This window comes from Salvelinus sp. IW2-2015, linkage group LG32, assembly GCF_002910315.2.
Source record: "Salvelinus sp. IW2-2015 linkage group LG32, ASM291031v2, whole genome shotgun sequence".
Classification (NCBI taxonomy): Eukaryota; Metazoa; Chordata; class Actinopteri; order Salmoniformes; family Salmonidae; genus Salvelinus; species Salvelinus sp. IW2-2015.
This window is the reverse complement of record NC_036871.1, coordinates 34331349-34347492: the sequence shown is the minus strand read 5'-3', so window position 1 is coordinate 34347492 and position 16144 is coordinate 34331349. Positions and strand designations below refer to the sequence as shown.

The 16144-nt window shown below is 44.3% G+C and overlaps 1 protein-coding gene across 2 annotated transcripts in view; it reads right to left on the bottom strand.

The window, feature by feature from the left end:
• The window catches only part of slc25a12 (solute carrier family 25 member 12), a 30804-nt gene that overhangs the window by 2907 nt on the left and 11753 nt on the right, over window positions 1–16144 (bottom strand). For both annotated transcript variants that reach the window (XM_023977421.2, XM_070436597.1), the window contains exons 10-13: window positions 8724–8808; window positions 7940–8098; window positions 4104–4156; window positions 3870–3950 (exon numbers count right to left, since the gene is read on the bottom strand). In XM_023977421.2, coding sequence (XP_023833189.1) covers window positions 3870–3950; window positions 4104–4156; window positions 7940–8098; window positions 8724–8808 — 378 coding nt within the window. The remainder of the gene's footprint in view (window positions 1–3869; window positions 3951–4103; window positions 4157–7939; window positions 8099–8723; window positions 8809–16144) is intronic.

Here is a 16144-nt window from a genome sequence, read left to right as displayed (position 1 = left end):
TGKAAATCATCTACAAAGATGTGTCGGCATTGAGTAATTGTCTCTGGCCCCCTCCCAGTTAGGGGGAGTGATGAGCTCTACAACAGAATCTCAACTCAATCGCTGGTTGAAACTGTTTTTGGCACTCCCAAAAGATAGAATTTGAGATAATTGGGACTCCCCCACAATCAGGACCAAGTCCTTCACTCCTCCCTAACTGGAGGGGTGCTCTCATCTTATCTATCAACATAGACAGGGCTCTAACTCCCCCAGCTCCACAATGAGATAGGGTGCAGGCCAGGCAGCAGGCTGTTAGCCAGCCTGCCAGCTTAGTGGAGTCTGCCACTAGTATAGTCAGTGCAGTCAGCTCAGCTATCCCCATTGAGACAGTGTTTGTGCCTCGACCTAGGTTGGGCAAAACTAAACATGGCGGTGTTCGCTTTAGCAATCTCACTGGAATAAAGACCTCCTCCATTCCTGTCTTTATTGAAGGAGATTGTGATCTCACATCTCAAAATAGGGCTACTTAATGTTAGATCCCTCACTTCCAAGGAAATAGTCAATGATCATAATCTTGATGTGATTGGCCTGACTGAAACATGGCTTAAGCCTGATGAATTTACTGTGTTAAATGAGGTCTCTCCTCATGGTTACACTAGTGACCATATCCCCCGCACATCCCACAAAAGGCAGAGGTGTTGCTAACATTTACGATAGCAAATTTCAATCCTCCCCCCAAAAATGACTGGGTTTTCATCTTTTGAGCTTCTAGTCATGAAATCTATGCAGCCTACTCAATCACTTTTTATAGCTACTGTTTACAGGCCTCATACAGCGTTACTCACTGAGTTCCCTGAATTCCTATCGGACCTTGTAGTCATGGCAGATAATTCACATTTTTGGTGACTAATATTCACATGGAAAAGTCCACAGACCCACTCCAAAAGGCTTTCGGAGCCATCATTGACTCAGTGGGTTTTGTCCAACATTTCTCCGGACCTACTCACTGCCACAGTCGTACTCTGGACCTAGTTTTGTCCCGTGGAATAAATGTTGTGGATCTTAATGTTTTTCCTCATAATCCTGGACTGTCGGACCACCATTTTATTACGTTTGTAATCGCAACAAATAATCTGCTCAGACCCCAACCAAGGCGCATCAAAAGTCGTGCTATAAATTCTCAAGACAACCCAAAGATTCCTAGATGCCCTTCCAGACTCCCTCCACCTACCCAAGACGTCAGAATACAAAAATCCGTTAACCACCTGAGGAACTAAATTTAACCTTGCGTAATACTCTAGATGCAGTCGCACCCCTAAAAACAAAAAACATTTGTCATAAGAAACTAGCTCCCTGGTATACAGAAAATACCCGAGCTCTGAAGCAAGCTTCCAGAAAATTGGAATGGAAATGGCGCTACACCAAACTGGAAGTTTTCCAACTAGCTTGGAAAGACAGTAGCGTGCAGTATCAAAGAGACCCTGCTGCTGCTCGATCATCCTATTTTTCCAACTTAATTGAGGAGAATAAGAACAATCCAAACTTTATTTTTGAAACTTTATTTTTGATACTGTCGCAAAGATAACTAAAATGCAGCATTCTTTAAGAGAGGATGGCTTTCACTTCAGCAGTGATAATAATTTCATGAACTTTGACGAAAAGATCATGATCATTATAAAGCAAATTATGGACTCCTCTTTAAATTTGCGTATTTCTCCAAAGCTCAGTTGTYCTGAGTCTGCACAACACTGCCAGGACCTAAGATCAAGGGAGACACTCAAGTTTTGTAATTCTTGACACATTGATGAAAATAGTCTTGTCTCTAAACCTTAAAGCTGCATACTGGACCCTATTCTAACTAAACTACTGAAAGAGCTGCTTCCTGTGCTTGGCCCTCCTATGTTGAATATAATGCACGGCTCCCTATCCACCGGATGTGTACCAAACTCACTAAAAGTGGCAGAAATCAAACCTCTTGAAAAAGACAAACCTCGACGCAGAAAAAAATAAAATCAGCCTATATCAAATCTCCCATTCCTCTCAACATTTTTTGAAAAAGCTGTTGCACAGCAACTCACTGCCTTCCTGAAGACAAACAATGTATACGAAATACTTCAGTCTGGTTTTAGACCCCATCATAGCACTGAGACTGCACTYGTGAAGGTGGTAAATKACCTTTTAATGGCGTCAGACCAAGGCTCTGCATCTGTCCTTGTGCTCCTAGACCTTAGTGCTGCTTTTGATACCATCGATCACCACATTCTTTTGGAGAATGGCCTACACGGACAAGTTCTGGCCTGGTTTAGATCTTATCTGTCGGAAAGATATCAGTTTGTCTCTGTGGATGGTTTGTCTTCTGGACAAATCAACTGTACATTTCGGTGTTCCTCAAGGTTCCGCTTTAGAACCACTATTGTTTTCACTATATATTTTACCTCTTGGTAATGTCATTCGGAAACATAGTGTTAACTTTCACTGCTATGCGGACGATACACAGCTGTACATTTCGATGAAACATGGTGAAGCACCAAAATTGCCCTCCCTGGAAGCCTGTGTTTCAGACATAAGGAAGTGGATGGCAGCACATTTTTTACTTTTCAACTCGGACAAAACAGAAATACTAGTTCTAGGTCCCAAGAAACAAAGAGATCTTCTGTTGGATCTGACAATCTTGATGGTTGTACAGTCATCTCAAATAAAACTGAAGGACCTCAGCGTTACTCTGGACCCTGATCTCTCTTTTGACGAAGGAGAGCTTTTTTCCATCTTCGTAACATTAGTGCTAAACACGGCTGCTAGAATCTTGACTAGAACCAACAAATTTGATCATATTACTCCAGTGCTAGCCTCTCTACACTGGCTTCCTGTTAAGGCTAGGGCTGATTTCAAGGTTTTACTGCTAACCTACAAAGCATTACATGGGCTTGCTCCTACCTGTCTTTMCGATTTGGTCCTGCCGTACATACCTACACGTACGCTTCGGTCACAAGACACAGGCCTCCTTACTGTCCCTAGAATGTGGGGGAGATCTTCGTGGGCTATACTCGGCCTTGTCTCAGCGTAGTAGGTTGGTGGTTGAAGATATCCCTCTATTGGTGTCCTGCCTGTTTTGCCCTGTCCGGGGGGTATCGTCGGACAGGGCCACAGTGTCTCCCGACCACTCCTGTCTCAGCCTCCAGTATTTATGCTGCAATAGTTTGCGTCGGGGGGCTAGGGTCAGTCTGTTATATCTGGTGTATTTCTCCTGTCTTATCCGGTGTCCTGTGTGAATTTAAGTATGCTCCCTCTAATTCTCTCTCTCCTCTCGGAGGACCTGAGCCTTAGGACCATGCCTCAGGACTACCTGGCCTGAGGACTCCTTGCTCCTTGCTCCTTGCTCTCCCCAGTCCACCTGGTCACGCTGCTGCTCCAGTTTCAACTGTTCTGCCTGCGGCTATGGAACCCTGACCTGTTCACTGGACGTGCCACCTTGTCCCGGACCTGCTGTTTTGGACTCTCTCTCTACCGCACCTGCTGTCTCTAACTCTGAATGATCGGCTATGAAAAGCCAACTAACATTTCCTMCTGAGGTGCTGACCTGTTGCACCCTCTACAATCACTGTGATTATTATTATCTGACCCTGCTGGTCATCTATGAACGTTTGGCCATGTTCTGTTATAATCTCCACCCGGCACAGCCAGAAGAGGACTGGCCACCCCTCATAGCCTGGTTCCTCTCTAGGTTTCTTCCTAGGTTCTGGCCTTTCTAGGGAGATTTTCCTAGCCACCGTGCTTCTGCATTGCTTGCTGTTTTGGGTGTTAGGCTGGGTTTCTGTACAGCACTTGTGTGACATCGGCTGATGTAAAAGGGCTTTATAAATACATTTGATTGATTGACCAGTCTTACTCACACAGGCTCCAGCCAGCACCTCAGCAGCAAAGGGAATGGTGTCGCCTTTACCGGTGAACTTATCTCTCACAAAGTCATTCACCTACAGGGAGAGAGGGGGTAGAGAGAGAGGGAATCAGCAGAGATACTACAGAGGGAATAGCCAGGAACGTCTGAGAAAGAATTTAGTGTTAATTAAGGATTCATCTCCATAGTGATTGGCTGAGTGAACAGGAGGGGGAGGAGTTTGACTCACTGTGAGTTTGATGGCCTTCTCTGGAGCCACGCCTATGAGCTGGGGAAGAAGACCTGGAGAGCAGCATGGGAGATTGAGTCCACATATGACATGAACCACATCTCACGATGACTAGTTTCTCAGGGTAGAAGGAGAGAAGGGAGGAGAAGAGTGCAGGGATGAGAATGAAGGAAAGGGGAGAATTAAAAGGACAAAGGAAGAAGTGGATGGACGGATGCAGGTTTAGTGTTGCAGTGTGGGTGAGCCAACACTAGATGGGAGCCTTCAGTCCTTTTCCCATCAACAGAAGAGAGAGCAGAAGGAGGAGAGCAGTGAATATAAACTCAGCAAAAAAAAGAAACGTTCCTTTTTCAGGACCCTGTCGTTCAAAGATAATTTGTAAAAATCCAAATAACTTCACAGATGTTCATTGTAAAGGGTTTAAACACTGTTTCCCATGCTTGTTCAATGAACCATAAACAATTAATGAACATGCACCTGTGGAACGGTCGTTAAAACACTAACAGCTTACAGAYGGTAAGGTCACAGTTAAGGTCACAGTTATGAAAACTTAGGACTGTCATGACGTTGCCGTCTTTGGGTACAGCGAGCACCATCCCCCTCTCTGCCTCCTACAACCAGGCTGCTGTGGTCAGAGAGGTCGTAAATTCCTAGGGAAGATCCTGCCTCATGGCCACACAGTATAGAGACAGAGTGAATTTTCATAGAGAACAAAGTAATTTCTTCCACCTCACAGAACTTGAGGTCCGAACAACATTTATGTTCCGGAGTAGGTATAAAAGATTGGTGAAGAATCCAGCTACGAACTGGTCCGTTTGTTACAAGTTTGTAAAACTCATGAGAGACGGTGCGGCCACATTACCATAACGCTGTTTATATAATAGCCTCAGATATGAGGTTTACATCTAATTGTTGTATAAGATGAATGAGTGAGGATGATACTGTTTGTAAAATTGTGTAATGTGATTTTGGACTGTTTAATGAAGGAAACTCCAATTCCCTTTTGAGTTTAACTAAATCAGAGGACCGCCCATGAGCCCAGTTAGGGTCGGGCATCCTGGGACAGGCCCTTTTCTGCAACTTCCGAATAAAACCCCCACTCGGGTTTTCCATCACCAGACCATGTTTCTCCCAAACATGAGAGGACAAAGGTTGCAGACCAGCTTACCTCGATAACGAGAGGGCCAAGGTTTGAGACCAGACTGCTTTTAACCATTCCACGTGGTTAAACTCTTAGACTATCGATACCGACAGAATAAGAACAAGTCTTTGATATTAATTACTAGTCTGCAGCTAGGAATTAGGTATCATTGAACGCGAAGAACGACAACCGCCGAAACACCTATCCATAACGACATGAATGAATGTCACTCTGAACTATCCACTCTAACCACAACAGAGAGAGAGAGAGAGAGAGGACGGAAACTCCAACAGAAACTAACTTTTCCGCAGAGATCCCGACGACACACTGAGCGTAAATATATATATTGATTGCAATTGTTCCCGAATGAGTGAGCGTTCATGTGCAAAGGATTAGCATTTCAATTGTTATAATTATCAACGTTGTAGTGTCTCATCTCAGTTGACCCCCACTTCCCTTTTTGTCCACCAAGCCGCGATACCGGTTTATCCCACTAGGGAAACTCCGTTATCATTTCCTTGTAAATATCTACTGTTTGTTTATGCAGTTCTGTGAATTACTTAGTTAATAAATGATTTAAGACAATTGATGTATGGATGACTCAGTGAAGACTGAGTTTGTGCAGATAACCAACAATATACGACGTTTGGAATGAGACTAACGTGAGGTAAAATAAGTAATTAATTAATTCAAAGACTAATTGATCAGATATAAAATATCAGAAAAGTTATATTAGGAAAATTATAACTTTGTAATCTGAATATTTTCCTTGGTGCCCCGACTTCCTAGTTAATTAGTTACATGATTAATCAGTTTAATCGCGTAATAATAATTACAGAGAGTTATTTGATAAATAAGTCTTCAGTTTAATGATGCCAAAGACACGACAGGACACTAAAGAGGCCTTTCTACTGACTCTGGAAAAACACCAAAATAAATATGCCCAGGGTCCCTGCTCATCTGCGTGAACGTGCCTTAGGCATGCTGCAAGGAGGCATGAGGACTGCAGATGTGGCCAGGGCAATAAATTGCAATGTCCGTACTGTGAGACGCCTAAAACAGCACCACAGGGAGACAGGACGGACAGCTGATCGTCCTCGCAGGAGCAGACCACGTGTAGCAACACCTACACAGGATCGGTACATCCGAACATCACATCTGCGCGACAGGTACAAGATGGCAACAACAACTGCCCGAGTTACACCAGGAACGCACAATCAGTGCTCAGACTGTCCTCAATAGGCTGACAGAGGCTGGACTGAGGGCTTGTAGGCCTGTCTGGTCAGGACGTGCCTTACAACATCACCGGCAACAACGTCGCCTATGGGCACAAACCCACCGTCACTAGACCAGACAGGACTGGCAAAAAGTGCTCTTCACTGATGAGTCGCAGTTTTGTCTCACGTGGTCGGACTCGCGTTTATCGTCGAAGGAATGAAAGTCACACCGAGGCCTGTACTCTGGAGCAGGATCGATTTGGAGGTGGAGGGTCCGTGTGTCACAGCATCATCAGACTGAGCTTGTTGTCATTGCAGGCAATCTCAACGCTGTGCGTTACAGGGAAGAGGAAGACATCCTCCTCCCTCATGTGGTACCCTTCCTGCAGGCTCATCCTGACATGACCTTCCAGCATGACAATGCCACCAGCCATACTGCTCGTTCTGTGCGTGTATTTCTGCAAGACAGGAATGTCAGTGTTCTGCCATGGCCAGCGAAGAGCCCGGATCTCAATCCCATTGAGCACGTCTGGGACATGTTGGATCATAGGGGGGTGGGCCATTTCTCCCAGAAAAGTCCGGGAACTTGCAGGTGCCTTGGTGGAAGAGTGGGTAACATCTCACAGCAAGAACTGGCAATCTGGTGCAGTCCATGAGGAGATGCACTGCAGACTTAATGCAGCTGGTGGCCACAACCAGATACTGACTGTTACTCTTAGATTTTTACCCCCACCCTTGTTCAGGGACACATACTACATTTTTGTTAGTCACATGTCTGTGAACTTGTTCAGTTATATGTCTCAGTATTTGAATCTTGTGATGTTCATACAAATATATTACACATGTTAAGTTTGCTGAAAATAAACGCAGTTGACAGTGAGAGGCGAGTTCTCTTTTTTGCCTGAGTTAGGAAAAGAAGAGCAGGATATGAAAAATATGTGGACCAGGAGAAAAGAGTGAAGGAGACAGCGATGAAGAAGAGAGATAAGAGCAGAGAGATGGATAGAGGGCGAAAACAGCAAGCCAGAAGGGAACAGCGATCAGTCAGAGAGCAGCCATGAGGGGAAGAGAGCGCATCAGGAGAGTCAGATAGGGGAAAGAAGAGCGATCAGGAGAGCAGCCATGAGGGGAAGAAGAGCGATTCAGGAAGAGCAGCCATGAGGGGAAGAAGAGCGATCAGGAGAGCAGCCACTGAGGGGAAGAGACGATCAGGAGAGCAGCCATAGGGGGAAGAAAGCGATCAAAGGAGAGCAGCCATGAGGGAAGAAGAGCGATAGGAGAGCAGCTATGAGGGGAAGAAGAGCGATCAGGAGAGCAGACCATGAGGGAAGAAGACGATCAGGAGACGCAGCCATTGAGGAACGAAGACATCAGCGAGAGCAGCCATGAGGGAAGAAGAGCGACTAGGAGAGCAGCCAATGAGGGGAAGAAGAGCGATCAGGAGAGCAGCTATGAGGGGAAGAGGTGTCTGTCCGTACCTCTGTAGAATCCGAAGAAGCCTTCATAGCGCAGCACCTTCTTGGCACAGTCAAAGCTGTTCTTGTACATCAGTTCTCCTACGAACGAGCCTGTACTCCTCTGGTTCTGCATCCTGGTCTTAACCAGGTCTATTGGATACACCGCCGTGGCTCCCGTAGCTACACACACACACAGTCTTGTTTTACTAACCTTGTGGGGACACAGTTGATTCCTATTCAAAATCTTATTTTCACTAACCCCAAAACCTAACCTTAACCCTAAACCTAACCTTCAACAAGCAAGCCCAATTGTTTTTATTTTTGGTTGTATTTGACCCCCTTTTCTGATCTCGTCTCACTGCCGGCCTGCCACAAGAGCGCGTTGAGCCAAGTAAAGCCCCTCGCCAAACCCCCACGAAGCTGGGCCAATTGTATGCTGCCCTATGGGACTCCCGTTCACGTCCGGTTGTGATACAACTCGTGATCGAACACAGGTCTGTAGTGACGCACCTAGCACTACTATGCAGTGCCTTAGACCACTGCACCACTCGGGAGGCCCCCTAATTTAAACCCTAAACCGCCTAAAAATAGCCAAAATGTCCCCAGTTGGTAGAACTTCTGTTTTGTTTAATATGCTATAGTTAAATTATTCTATAGTTAAACATGTCTGTCGACATACACAGAAGATATGAACCATCTCAAATATGAGCTTCTAAGTGTGCTATTGAAACTGGAAATATTTAAAATGTACCATCCCTTACCTCACCCAGTCCCTTACCGCATCACCCCCTCCCCAGTCCCTTACCTCCAGCAATTGAGCCCAAGCTGAAACGGTAGGCCGACTCTGCAACCTGCAGCAACACTGACCTGGAACCATCACCTTGGCTCTGCTACAGAGGGACAGACGGACAGACAGAGAGAGAGAGAGAGAGTCACACATGTATGCTCATTTACTTGAGCGCACACACACACACCAGCACGCGTGCGCACACACACACACACTAGCACACCCACCCACCCACACACCCACTAGCACCACGTAAACACCCAGCCCACTAGCACACACACTACCCACCCACTAGCACAGCACTACCGGCCCACTAGCACACACACCCAACCACTGACCACACACCCCCACTACGCCACCATAGCGCCCCACCCACTACCACAGCACACACACCACCCACTAGCACCACACACCCACCCACTAGCACACACACCCACTCACTAGCAACACACCCACCCACCACAGCACACACACCCACCCACCCACTAGCGCACACACCACAACCATCACATACACACCACAATCAAGAATCAAAACTAAAAATGAGGGCGAACCACTGCTTTAAGTCAGGGCAAGGCGAACCAGAAACATGGATTTACCAAATTACTAAACAGTGTAAGCTATATCCTCCGCAAGTGAATCAAACAAGCTAAGCGTCAGTATAGAGACAAAATAATAGTTTGCCATTCAACGGCTCACGAAACGACGAGAGTTATGTGGCAGGGTCTACAGTCAATCATGGAACTAAAAACGAAAACGCAGCCCCGTCGCAGACCGCGATTTTGCTTCCAGACAAACTAAAAACCTTTTTGCTCGCTTTGAAGACAATACAGTGCCACTGACACGGCCCGCTACCGAAACCTGCGGGCTCTCCTTCACCGCAGCCAATGTGAGTAAAACATTTTCACCGAGTTTACCCTTGCAAGGCTGCTGGCCCAGACGGCATCCCTAGCCGCGTCCTCAGAGCATGCGCAGACCAGCTGGCTGGTGTGTTTACGGACATATTCAATCAATCCTTATCCCAGTCTGCTGTTCCCACATGCTTCAAGAGGGCCACCATTGTTCCTGTWCCCAAGAAAGCTAAGGTAACTGAGCTAAACGACTACCGCCCCGTAGCACTCACTTCCGTCATCATGAAGTGCTTTGAGAGACCAGTCAAGGATCATATCACCTCTACCTTACCTGACACCCTAGACCCACTCCAATTTACTTACCACCCCAATTGGTCCACAGACGGCACAATCGCAATCACACTGCCCTATCCCAACTGGACAAGAGGAATACCTATTTAAGAATGCTGTTCATCGACTACAGCTCAGCATTTAACACCATAGTACCCTCCAAACTCGCCACTAAGCTTGAGACCCTGGGTCTCGACCCCGCCCTGTGCAACTGGGTGCTGGACTTTCTGACGGGACGCCCCCAGGTGGTGAGGGTAGGAAACAACATCTCCACCCCGCTGATCCTCAACACTGGGGAGAAGGTGGAACGTTTTAAGTTCCTCGGCTTACACATCACGGACAAACTGAAATGGTCCACCCACACAGACAGCGTGGTGAAGAAAACGCAACAGCGCCTCTTCAACCCCAGGAGGCTGAAGAAATTTGGCTTGTCACCAAAAACACTCAAACTTTTACAGCTGCACAATCGAGAGCATCCTGTCGGGCTGTATCACCGCCTGGTRCGGCAACTGCTCCGCCCACAGCGGTAAGGCTCTCCAAAGGGTAGTGAGTTCTGCACAACGCATCACCGGGGGCAAACTACCTGCCCTCCAGGACATCTACACTAGAGGTTGACCGATTAATCGGAATGGCCGATTAATTAGGGCCGATTTCAAGTAAATCGGTATTTGGCCGTTTAATTTTTTTTTTTTTTAACACCTTTATTTAACTAGGCAAGTCAGTTAAGAACACATTCTTAATGTCAATGATGGCCTAGGAACGGTAGGTTAACTGCCTTGTTCTGGGGCAGAACGACAGATTTTTACCTTGTACGCTCGGGGATTCAATCTTGCAACCTTACGGTTAACTAGTCCAACGCTCTAACCACCTGCCTCTCATTGCACTCCACGAGGAGCCTGCCTGTTACGCGAATGCAGTAAGAAGCCAAGGTAAGTTGCTAGCTAGCATTAAACTTATCTCATAAAAAACAATCAATCGATCAATCATAATCACTAGTTAACCACACATGGTTGATGATATTACTAGTTTATCTAGTGTGTCCTGCATATAATCGATGCGGTGCGCATTCGCGAAAAAGGTACCTAACCATAAATATCAATGCCTTTCTTAAAATCAATACACAGAAGTATATATTTTTTAAACCTGCATATTTAGCTAAAAGAAATTAGCAGGCAATATTAACCAGGTGAAATTGTGTCACTTCTCTTGCGTTCATTGCACGCAGAGTCAGGGTATATGCAACAGTTTGGGCCGCCTGGCTCGTTGCGAACTATTTGCCCGAATTTTACGTAATTATGACATAACATTGAAGGTTGTGCAATGTAACAGGAATATTTAGACTGATGGATGCCACCCGTTAGATAAAATACGGAACGGTTCCGTATTTCACTGAAAGAATAAATGTTTTGTTTTCGAGATGATAGTTTCCGGATTCGACCATATTAATGACCGAAGGCTCGTATTTCTGTGTGTTATTATGTTATAATTAAGTCTATGATTTGATATTTGATAGAGCAGTCTGACTGAGCGATGGTAGGCACCAGCAGGTTGACTGGTGGGTACTATACAGCGTTGCCAAAGTTTGAGAAACACAAATATTGAATTTCCACAAAGTTTGCTGCTTCAGTGCCTTTAGATATTTTGTCAGTTGTTACTATGGAAATACTAAGTACAATGACAAGCATTTCATTAGTGTCAATGATTTTTGGGACCAATTACATTGAAGTTGACGCAAGGAGTTCAATATTTGCAGTGTGACCCTTCGTTTTATCAAGACCTCTGCAATTCGCCCTGGCATGCTTGTGTCAAATTAACTTCTGCGGCCACATCCTGACCGATGGCAACAGCCCATTCTTGCAATAAAATCAATGCTGGAGGTTGTCAGAATTGGTGGGTTTTTGTTTGTCCATCCGCCTCTGAAGATTGACCACAAAATTCTCAAATTGGGATTAATGTCGGCGGGGTTTCCCGGCCATGGACCCAAAAATATCGATGTTTTGTTCCCCGAGCCACTTAGTTATCACTTTTGCCTTATAGCAAGATGCTCCATCATGCTGGAAAAGGCATTGTCGTCAACCAAAACTGTCCTGGATAGTGGAAGATATTGCTGTCGGAGGCGTGGATTGTGTTGGTTACCATTCTTTATTCATGGCTGTGTTCTTTAGGCAAAATTGTGGAGTGCGACCCACTCCCTTGGCTAGAAGCAACCCCACACATGAATGGTCTCAGGCATGCTTTACTGTTGGCATGATGCACAGGACTGATGGTAGCGCTCACCTTGTCTGCTGCCGGACAAGCTTTTTTTCCGGATGCCCCAAACAATCGGGAAAGGGGATTCATCAGAAGAAAATAAAAAACTTTTACCCCAGTCCTCAGCAGTCCAATCCCTGTACCTTTTGCAGAATATCAGATCTGTCCCTGATGTTTTTCCTGCGAGACAAGTGGCTTTTTTGCTGCCCTTCTTTACACCCAGGCCATCCTCCAAAAGTCTTCGATCTCACGGGTGCGTGCAGATGCACGCACACCTGCCTGCTGCCATTCCTGAACCAAGCTCTGTACTGGTGGTTGCCCTGACCCCGCAGCTGAATTCAACTTAGAGACGTCCTGGCGCTGCTGGACTTTGGCTTGGGCGCCCTGAAGCCTTCTTCACAACAATTGAACCGCTCTCCTGAAGTTCTGTGGATGATCCAATAAATTATTGATTTTAGGGCCAATACTTACTGGCAGCCAATATCCTTTGCCTGTGAAGCCCTTTTTGTGCCAAAGCAATGATGACGGGCACGTGTTTCCTTGCAGGGTAAACCGATGGACTGACAGGGAAGGACAATTGATTCCAGCACCACCCTCCTTTTGAAGCTTCCAGTCTGATATTCGAACTCAATCAGCATGACAGAGTGAATCTCAGCCTTGTCCTCGACAACACTCACACCTGTGGCTTAACGAGAGAATCGACTGGCATTGATGTCAGCTGGTCGCTTTTTGGCAGGGCTGAAATGCAGTGGAAATGTGTTTTTGGGGGATTCTTTGCATGGCAAAGAGGACTTTCAATTAATCTGCAATTCATCTGATCACTCTTCATACAATTCTGGAGTAATATGCAAATGCCATCATACAAACTGAGGCAGCAGACTTTGTGAAAATTAATATTGATGGTTCATTCTCAAAACTTTTGCACCACTTACATACAGTAGCTGCCTCCAATTACCTGGTACCCCTGCACTTTCACTTGGAACGTTTGTACTCCCTGTAAATAGCCATGTTATTTTTTACTCGTTAGTTGTTATTCCACCCTAATCTTAATTCTAATGTTATTCACTTTGGTATTATTCTTCTGCCCAAACAGCTTCGTCTTCTAAACACTGAGAGGAAAAATCCTCCTTGCTCTGTTAAAGTTTACTTTCTGGAGGAAAAATTCATTAACCATGCTAACTAGGAGCTGTATATTCCCAATACAGTACTTCCCCAAAAATATTTTGATTAAAAACTCTTGCACAGATTAGGCAGTTTAATTTTATTACAGTAATCAATATTTGAAACATCAAAATAAACATGCAAAGTAAAACTATCTATTTACAACAATTTCAGCGAACAAAATGTTACATTCAAATGTTACAGTATGAAAACATTTTACAGAAGATGTCCCAAGAACGTTTCATGTTCATAACAACAACATCACCTTTAAAATCTTAGGAAAATAGGCTTCACCAACAATGGCCAATCAGTCTGTCAGAGTCAAGTGGGTAGGGGGGAATGTAGTATAGTACACTCTCATTGGTCAGGTTGGTTTGCTTGCCTTGCAGTACCTGATTTAGTCCTGTGTATTCATGTGTCGCTGCCATTGCGGATATTTATCCCAATACGTGTCCATTCACTGCAACAAAACAGATCACGAATTATGTAGTTACATCTTGGGAGAGTATACATTGAGTCTGGAGTCCAGAAAAAGAGCGGGCTCACGTGGACAACATTATTAAATAGCAAACACATTTTGCGAATCGGCAGTCTAGTAAGGAAATGGGAAATGGAATTGTGGGATTCTCGCTGAAACAAAGGGAAATTCCTTAGTGGGTTTGATTGAGTGATTATTTTTGCTACATTTTGGCTCTGGGCTACAGTAGCGTAGGGGTTATCAGGGAACCCAAACACAATGACCATGTAACTTTACACTGAACTTGACACGCATTTGATTTAGCACTGATCTAGATTATATATTTAGTTCATTGCCACATTTTTCTTCTTTACCATAAGACCCAAATCTAAGAGAAATCAAACTGTTCTTATAAAAGTTGCTCTAGTAACATAAGAGAAGCATTTTGTAGCAAATTCTGTAGTAAGCTTCATATAAGTGTACATTCAATGTAAGTGAACAGCTAAGTTTGTCCCCAGTGATATATAATGAGGGCAGTTCTGCTATATATTATTATTATTTTTAGATACCTCCGTTTGTATTGCATAATCAATACTTATCCTTCCCTAGTCTAGCAAACAACCCAATGAAAAACCCAAAAACAAGCAAAGAAACAGAAAAGCAAAATAAATTATCATTGGTAACCGTGCAAAACAAAACCGAAATCATTTTTTTTTTCTATTTTCATCAGTAGTTAGGCTCATTTTCAAAAGAGTATTTATATTTCATTCTTATTGCACTGAACAAGACCATGTTTGGCAGAGCAAATGCATTGGAATTGCATTTTAGAAAAGAGAAAGGCCTATAAAGAAAACCCTTATGGCGAAAATGAGATTAACCACAAATGTTAAATGTTGGCGCATTCTGGTGAATTATTTCAAATATAAACTTCCATATGTACATTAATTAAGAGAATGCATTACTGTGATCAATATCATAAAAACAAATCAATATGTTGTTATTCTATGCTCTGGACAACTCCTGCTTTGCCAATGGCGTTACGGAAAATGGGTTGAAAGCATTGTAACAGACAAAAGCACTTAATATTTAGGATAAAAAACATGCATAGATTGTGAGACTGTGTCTGTCTCACAGGACTATGGAATTTGCGGTGTTCCTTTGCATGCTGAGATAGGCATGCTATTACCTTCGATGGAGGATTTTTCACGCAGCAATGGCGGAACTAAGAATGAATCATTTAAACAAAATGTACGCAACAAAGTCAAAAGGGAACCATGAAGGATTACAAATCAAATTGAAATCTTTGGTCCTTTGCGTTATTATTATATGTGAAAACATTATCGGATATTATGACATTCATCATCACCACACCAACAGAGAACAAGGACATTGACAAAAGATTGCGAGAGGGAGCGTTTGGCATTTAGTTTCAACATCAAAGCTTCCTGGATTGATGAACCGATGATTGATTGATGACAATCCTGTTAAATACAGTAGCGGTTTCACCTCTATTTTAAAATGTCCTAAAAATCTAATACAAGTACTAGCTTTACGATTCAAGACGGCATGTGGCACAAAGCGCACAGTTGGAAAAATACTATCTACCAGCTCAATGAAACAATACTGCATATATTACTGTTACTCGCATGGTCCACTAGGTGCTGTATATCCCATCATTCCTATTGCATTATTCCTGCATACTCCAGTTAAGGTGCGTGGCAGTTGGTCCCTTGTTAAAAACATACTGGGAAACAGAATAGTATGAGACAAATTAAATAAAATGGTGTATAGGTGCCTTTTTGAGAGTCATTTTCATAAATGTGGTGGAGAGAGCCAAGGGGCTACTGGATTATAATGCAAAAAGTGAGAGAGGAAAAGGGAGGGGGGGGGGGTGAGAAAGGTGGATGAGAGAGAGAAAAAAAAGAGAAGTGAAAAATTCTTTATCTTTTGGAAACTTTTGTGGAGCCAGGTAAGACATAGAGCAGGTTCGTAAGCATTCATTCAAACAGCACTTACGTGCGTTTTGCCAGCAGCTCTGCTGTTTATGACTTCAGCCTATCAACTCCCGAGATTAGGCTGGTGTAAACCGATGTAAAATGGCTAGCTAGTTAGCGGGGTGCGCCCTAATAGCGTTTCAAACGTCACTCGTCTGAGACTTGGAGTAGTTGTTCCCTTGCTCTGCATGGGTAACGCTGCTTTAAGGGTGGCTGTTGACGATGTGTTCCTGGTTCGAGCCCAGGTAGGAGCGAGAGAGGACGGAAGCTATACTGTTACATGGCATACTAAAGTGCCTATAAGAACATCCGAATAGTCAAAGGTATATGAAATACACATGGTATAGAGAGAAATAGTCCTATAATATCCTATAATAACTACAACTAAAACTCTTA